The sequence below is a fragment of the Danio aesculapii genome, chromosome 22, assembly GCF_903798145.1.
Source record: "Danio aesculapii chromosome 22, fDanAes4.1, whole genome shotgun sequence".
NCBI classification, from domain to species: domain Eukaryota; kingdom Metazoa; phylum Chordata; class Actinopteri; order Cypriniformes; family Danionidae; genus Danio; species Danio aesculapii.
Genome location: NC_079456.1, coordinates 2954319 through 2961655, shown reverse-complemented (window position 1 = coordinate 2961655; position 7337 = coordinate 2954319). Strand labels below are relative to the sequence as shown.

Genomic DNA, 7337 nt, shown 5'->3' with positions numbered 1-7337 from the left:
CTCATTGGCTGTAGGTGATTGCCACACGGCATGATTTGAATTGCCAATGTATGTCAGATATCTCTTGGGAGTCGGCAACTCATTTGCGGTTCTCTCAGATCGCGTCCTCGATAGTTCACACTGTGTGATTGTCTCTCGAGTGAACAAGCACCAATTCGCTTGTGATTTCAGCATTTGTCTGCGATCAAAACTTTTCGGCGATTCAAAATTGGAGCTAAAAATCATGCAGTCTGAACTCAGCATTAGTTAAGAGGTACAACCTGATGAATGCAATTGACTACAGTGACTGCCAGTTGATGATGTTCAGCGTCACTTTCACTTTCACTTATATGAAGTTTCACAAACTTTTTTCCAGCGGAACATGTGATATGATTGATCATCGCTGGTCTCCCATCCATAATCATTAGTAAGCCAATCAGATGAATCCAAACCCACTATAAATAGCCTGTCTAGAATGACTTCCTTATCCTCGGTTTCCGAAGAATCCCCCATCCACCCAATCTCCCCCATTTCCCCCTTTACCAGGGGGAGCTCTCAGGAACTAACCGATCTCCCTGGGCTCAATTATCTCCGAGCTCAGGGTGGGTTCTCTCCTGTGACAGTCTTTGAGGTGGTCATTTTGAAGGCAAAGTGTTACATTTATATTATCCTGACAAGTTTTGCTTAGTTAAGAGGTAAAGTCTGATGACTGCAATTGACTTCAGTGACTGCCAGTTGATGATGTTTTGCTTTCCTAACAGCATCACTTTAGAAGGTCACTGGTTCGAGTCCCGGCTGGGTCAGTTGGCATTTCTGTGTGGAGTTTGCATGTTCTCCCCGTGTTCATGTGGGTTTCCTCTGGGTGCTCTGCTTTCGCACAGAGTCCAAAGACATGTGGTATAGTATAATTGAATAAGCTAAATTGGCCATAGTTTATGTGTGTGAATGCAAGTGCATGGGTGTTTCCTAGTGTAAGGTTGCGGCTGAAAGGGGATTCGCTTCGTAAAACATATACTGATAAGTTGGTGGTTCATTCCGCTGTGGCGACCCCAGATTAATAAAGGAACTAAGTCGAAAAGAAAATGAATGAATGAAGAGCATCACTTTCACTTTCGCTTATGTGAGGTTTCTCAAACTTATTTCAAGAGGAACATGTGACATGATTGATCATCGCTGGTCTCCCATCCATAATAATTAGTGAGCCAATCAGATGAATCCAAACCCACTATAAATAGCCTGTCTAGATTTACTCCCTTCGTTTTCTGAAGAATCCCCTCATCCACCCAATCTCCCCCCTTTTATTAGGGGGAGCTCTCGAGAACTACCTGCTCTCCCTGGGCTCAATTATCTCCGAGCTCAGGGTTCTCCATGCCAAAACTGCTAATATAATCAAGCAATATCTAAGTGTGAACTCTTGAAACAAGAAAAATCGACTAAACATAGTAAACTACGCATTAAAACAAGCAACAAACTAAAGATTCTGGACTTTTTCATGACTTGAGATTTCCATGTTATTTAAAGTAAATTCCTGACCTGTAGGAACCCTGTCCGAAACTTTTTCACACACACAACATGACTACATCTTCTCCTTTGTATGAACTCTAAGATGGATCCTCAGTTCTGAAGCAGTCAAAGATGCTTCGCTGCATTGATCACATGTCGTTGTTTCTCTCCATTGTGAATCTTCATGTGCTTTTTAATATTGGATAATTGTGTGAAACTCTTCCCACACTGAGTACATGTGAACGGTTTCTCTCCAGTGTGAATCATCTTGTGCTGTTTTAATTCTCCAGATCTAACAAAACTCTTCCCACACTCAAGGCACGCGTGCTCCTTCACACCAAAGTGGATCTTCTGATGGTATTTTAAATGTGACCGATGGTTAAAACTCTTTCCACACAAATAACATGAGTAAGGCTTCTCCTTGGTGTGAACTCTAAGATGGTCCTTCAGATCTGAAGCATTAAAAAACATTTTGCCGCACTGATCACACTTGTGTGTCTTCTCTCCAGTGTGGATCAGCATGTGACGACTAAGATGCGATGAGCGAATGAAACTCTTCCCACATAAAGTACATGAGAACGGTTTATCTCCGCTGTGAATCCTCTCATGTTGTTTTAAAACTGAATGCTGTGTAAAACTCTTCCCACACCAAAAGCATAAATACGTTTTCTCCTTTGTTCGGACCTTCAGGGCTTCACTTTCGTCCTTCTCAGTAAGGTCTGCAAATTAAGACATATAATCAATAAGCAACAGTTGAGTAAGCATAAACATCATAAAAGGATTAGCTGCCTAATTTGACAACAGATCCTACCACTGTCGTAAAGTAGAACGCCCTTAAATTGTTGACCGCAAGCATCAAGTGTTTACTGATTGTGTCTGTCAGCATATAATAGTTATTTTGTTTGTTTTTACATATTTGCATTACACCACCGGACAAAAGTCTTGTTGCCTATCCAAGTTTTAGGAACAGCAGATAATAACGTGACTTCTAGTTGATCATTTGGTATCAGAAGTGGCTTATATGAAAGGTAAAGACCTCCAGATTATGATTATTTGACCACAATAAAATATGATCATGCTGTAACATACAGTCCGGGGGTAAATCTGTTACCTCATTTGTCTATCTGGGTTCAGTATATAGGACAGTTGCGATCACCCGGGCCAGGGAGTCTGCTCTAAGAAGCCCTGGGTGACAACTTCATTATAACAGGACATTTCGCAGACCGTCCTAGCTCTCTCTCTGTAAAAAAAGGAGGGAAAATCCATTTTTTGCCTCAACTTTCTGCCCGCACAGACATTCCTCAATATTAAACAAAGACATTTAGAACCCAAAATTCTTTTAACTGCACATAACCTTTGTAATTTGTATACTCCCTCATATAACCTGTACGCCTTGTACTTTTAACCCTTTTAAAGCACCATTAATGTAAGAACGTGTGAATCATGTTGATGTATTTCTTAAAACTGTCGTGTTTAGTACCGTTATGTTTCTCCTGCCATTTTACAACACATGATGCATAGCGCATGATATACTGTGTGCATTCTTTAATGCTCTAAATTAAAGACCATCTGTAGGTTGCGGGAGGACCCTCATTATGCATATGAGCGGTCCAGAGACAAAGGAAAGTTTCACGCTCAAACTTTGCCCTGAAATTATTGGTCAGTCAGTAGAAAATGGGTGTAACGTGGCCCATAGTGCTCCCCGAAATAGATGCAGAAAGGTCTCGGAAGAAGGTCTCCACAGGGGTGCCCCTGAGGGGGCGGACTGCATTTCTGTACCCCCGTGAGTCCACGTTTTCTTATTTTCCGCCAAAGTAAACGCAGTTTAAAGTTTGCGTCTCGCATATCCTCCGATCTGCATCGCAAACTCCATGCATCACGAAAGGACATCTTAAAGGACTCCATCGCTCCAAGCATCAGAGAAACTCGTTCAAAAAGAGACAGAAAGAGAGACAGACTAAATCCAGGTATTTAGTTAAGCGTTAAAGCTGTGCGCCCCCTTTATCAAAAGGGTGTTTTTATAATCTTGGTGGTTCTTAATATATGTGCTGGAACTGAGGTAGATTTGCTATTCTTTCATCTAAACTCTTATTTCCTCGCTTGCTTTCTTTTCTATGTCTTTGTTGTTATGTTTTGTACGTTTGTTATATGTTAGACTAGTCAATAAACCATGCTATTAACCACGTTGGATTGTCTTCGTTTTGCCTCACAGAAATGGTCAATTTAACGATTAATTTTGGCTACAAGCTGATTTAGGTTTATCAAAACTTGTAAATGATTAATCTACTTCACAAGTAGTAGTTATAACTCCCTTTCTAAATAAGTGAATAATTACAGAGTCCGCTCAGACGAGCAGATGATGTCATATTATATTTATTTAGTCAAATTAACAATAAGTTAATTCAGAATATTAATAATTAATAATAACTTGTTATTACTGATCATTAATATTCAAAAATGAGCTAATTTCGCTACAATGCCTTGATTTTGAATGATTTAATTAGGACAGTAAGGTCTGACTCTGCTTAGACAAAAGTCTGGTCACTGAACCTTCAATAATGTCCTGTATAGAATATGTGGTCATGCTGCAGTGGAAACAGAATGAATATTGTGTCTGACTCCATCATGAGCTTGGAGGACTGCATCCATACATCTCTGACTGACTCAAATCACTGATTAATAAAGTCATCTGGAATGGCAAAGAAAGCCTTCTTGCAGGACTCCCAGAGTTCATCAAGAGTCTTTGTGTTCATCTTCAACGCCTCCTCCTAAATCTTACCCCAGACATGCTCAATAATGTTCATATCTGGTGACTGGGCTGGCCAATCCTGGAGCCCCTTGACCTTCTTTGCTTTCAGGATCTTTGATGTTGAAGCTGAAGTATGAGATGGAGCGCTATCTTGCTGGAGAATTTGCCCTCTCCAGTGGTTTGTAATGTAATGGGCAGCACAAATGTCTTGATACCTCAGGCTGTTGATGATGTTCATCCACTCTGCAGATTTTTGCATGCCCCCATACTGGATGTAACCGCAAACCATGAGCTCTACTTAAAAAACTTGACTGATTTCTGTGAGAATCTTGGCTCCATGCTGGTTCCAGTAGGTCTCCTGCAGTATTTGTGATGATTGGGATGCAGCTCAACAGGTGATTCATCAGAAAAATCAACCTTCTGCCACTTTTCCAATTGATCAACTAGAAGTCAAGTTATTGTTTGTTGCTTTTTCAACAGGGATCGACGACAAGACAGGTAGTGTACAGGTAGTGTTTTATGTTTATCATTAATATCAGATGAACGCCTCAGCTTAGTTTGCAGTGATCATTATGCGAGGATCATCGCAATGCATTATGTATGCAGCTTATTATTAAGTATGTTGTTTGATTCGTAACATTAGATTATGCATTTTATAAATTAATTGTTTACAAGGACTAATATTATTAACTGTAAATCTCAGAATTAAAAAATGTTGGTTTGTTAGCTTAGCACACCAAATCATGCTAAATCTGTTTTGTCTTTACGATGAGCTTTCAATATATTGTATTTACTAACATTAACTAAGCATGAAAAATACTTGTACAGCATTTATTAATAGTTCAACAATAGTTCAGTTTAGCAGTTGCCAAGGCATTATTAACATCCAAATGCCTCTGGTTTCCCCCCAATTGGGTATGCTAAAATTGACCGTAGTGTATGAGTGTGTATGTGAATGAATGTGGATGTTTCCCAGTGATGGGTTGCAGCTGGTAGGGCATCCGCTGCGTAAAACATATGCTGGATAAGTTGGCGGTTCATTCCACAGTGGCGACCCCAGATTAATAAAGGAACTAAGCCGAAAAGAAAATAAATGAATGAACATCCAAATGCATGCTTCTTAACATTAGTTAATGCACTAATTGGTTAACAGCTAACAATGCACATCTGTATTTTGATTAACTAAAGCTAACTAACATGAACAAATACTATTATAAATGTATTGTTCATTGATAGTTAATGTGTTAAATATCTAATACAACCTTATTGTAAAGTACTGCAGTGTTTTCTGATCAAGTTTAACAGTGAATCTATCATCTCGTCATAGTTTCAAGGCGCTAAACTGTTCTGTTATGCTGTGTAATAATACTCTAAATAAAAGGTATTTTACACCAGCAGAGTTTCTTGACTATTACGCCTAAATTAGATACGCTACACTATTACCACCTACTAATATTGACCTAGAAAATAGAAACTTTTAATTTTTGATACTGTCTTGATACACAATGTAACTACAGAGGCATCAAGCTTTTAATAAGTCCATTATCAATAATCTTTTTACATTGTTAAAAAAAAAATGCTAATAGTCAAATCTGATTTAATTAATTGTGTTAAGCTAAGCTAATAGTGACCAAGCCAACAAGAAATCGGATGAATGGATTGAAAAATGGTCAACTGTTTAACTCTAGAAAACTTGTAAAATGAGCTTTTTTCAACAATAAAAGTTGAAGTGCTCCTTTAAGAGCCAAGATGTATCGTTATCAGGAAACCCATCCATGAACTGAACCACTCAGTGAAAACGAGGCATCTTATTTGAATAAGGGATCCAATATAACACACAGATAGCTTGTCACACCAATAAAACCGCATCATACGACCACTTTAAATATGTTATCACCTGCACAATGATCCTAAATTATACTACATAGAAGGGCTGGATCTTTAGATGATCTACTTACTGTGGATGTTTACTTTGTGTCTTCGTAGAGAGGATGATTTTGTGAAACTCTTCCCACAAACAGTGCAGTGACACAGGTTCTCTCCAATGTGAAGACTCTCGTGTATTTTTAGGTATCTGGGATCAACGAATCTCTTCTCGCAGTGTGAACACTTGTAAGGTTTCTCTCCAGTGTGGATCCTCATGTGAAGCTTGAGATGGTATTTGCGCTCAAAACTCTTTCCACACTTACTGCAGACGAAACGTTCTGTGGCTGACCTTTTCATTAAGATATTATGTTCTGATTGAGTTTTGTTTTTTCTTTCGACATGACGTTTCTCCCCATCTTCACTCTCCTCCTTCACTATCACGTCTGAAAAGTAATAAAATAAATCACATTTTAAGAGGTTAGTTTTTAACAATTTGCTAACAGCATCCCTCTCCCTCCCGTCATTGTTGTTACCCAAATTTCCACCTCTCCAAATGTCATTGTGATGCACGGTCACAATTAATAAACATAAAGCTATTTCGTCTATACTACTAGGCTCTTATACTACATGGACTGGGTCAAATGGAAGTGCATAACTAAAAACAGACTAAAATACAAATTTTCATTGACTAAAACTAGGCTAGATGTCATCGGTGCTCGTCAACTAAAACTAGTATAGAAAGTACATTTGGACTAATATAGGAGTAAAATTCTAAGGCTTTAAGTTGACTACAGTTAATAAAAACTTAAATCACAGCTTCACTGACAGCTAGTCTGAAATAAACACGTGCAAAAATAATGATACGTCAAACTGAGGATACCTCAATAAATGGAGTAGTCTTAAATCTTTTTAACCTAAGTGGTGGACAGGTTTATTTTAGCTACTGCAGGAATGAGAAAACTAACATAAAACACAAGAGTAAGCGATTTCGCTCCAGAGTTGTGTTGTGCATAAAATATAAGCTAAATTATAATTAAACTCGACAAAAGAGACTGGCGGAGATGTATTGTGTTGTATTTTGAAGCTATAATAGTAATGTAAACACAGCCAGGAATTTTAATCTCTGCATAAAAAGATGCGGTTTAATAAAGTGCATTTCGGTCCTTACACTGCAGAGAAATCCCAGTAAGAGCTGAGAGATATGACACGATGCATAAACATGCATTTAAGACATACTCAG

The 7337-nt window shown here is 38.5% G+C and overlaps 1 protein-coding gene across 1 annotated transcript; it reads right to left on the bottom strand.

Annotated features, from left to right (window-relative positions):
* Positions 1-320: 320 nt before the first annotated feature.
* On the bottom strand, positions 321-6534 carry LOC130215643 (zinc finger protein 93-like). The gene is made up of 2 exons (XM_056447487.1): positions 6190-6534; positions 321-2201 (listed from the first exon to the last, which is right to left on the bottom strand). The coding sequence occupies exons 1-2, from the start codon at positions 6452-6454 to the stop codon at positions 1609-1611; spliced, it is 858 nt and encodes a 285-aa protein (XP_056303462.1). The 5' UTR covers positions 6455-6534; the 3' UTR covers positions 321-1608.
* Positions 6535-7337: the final 803 nt, after the last annotated feature.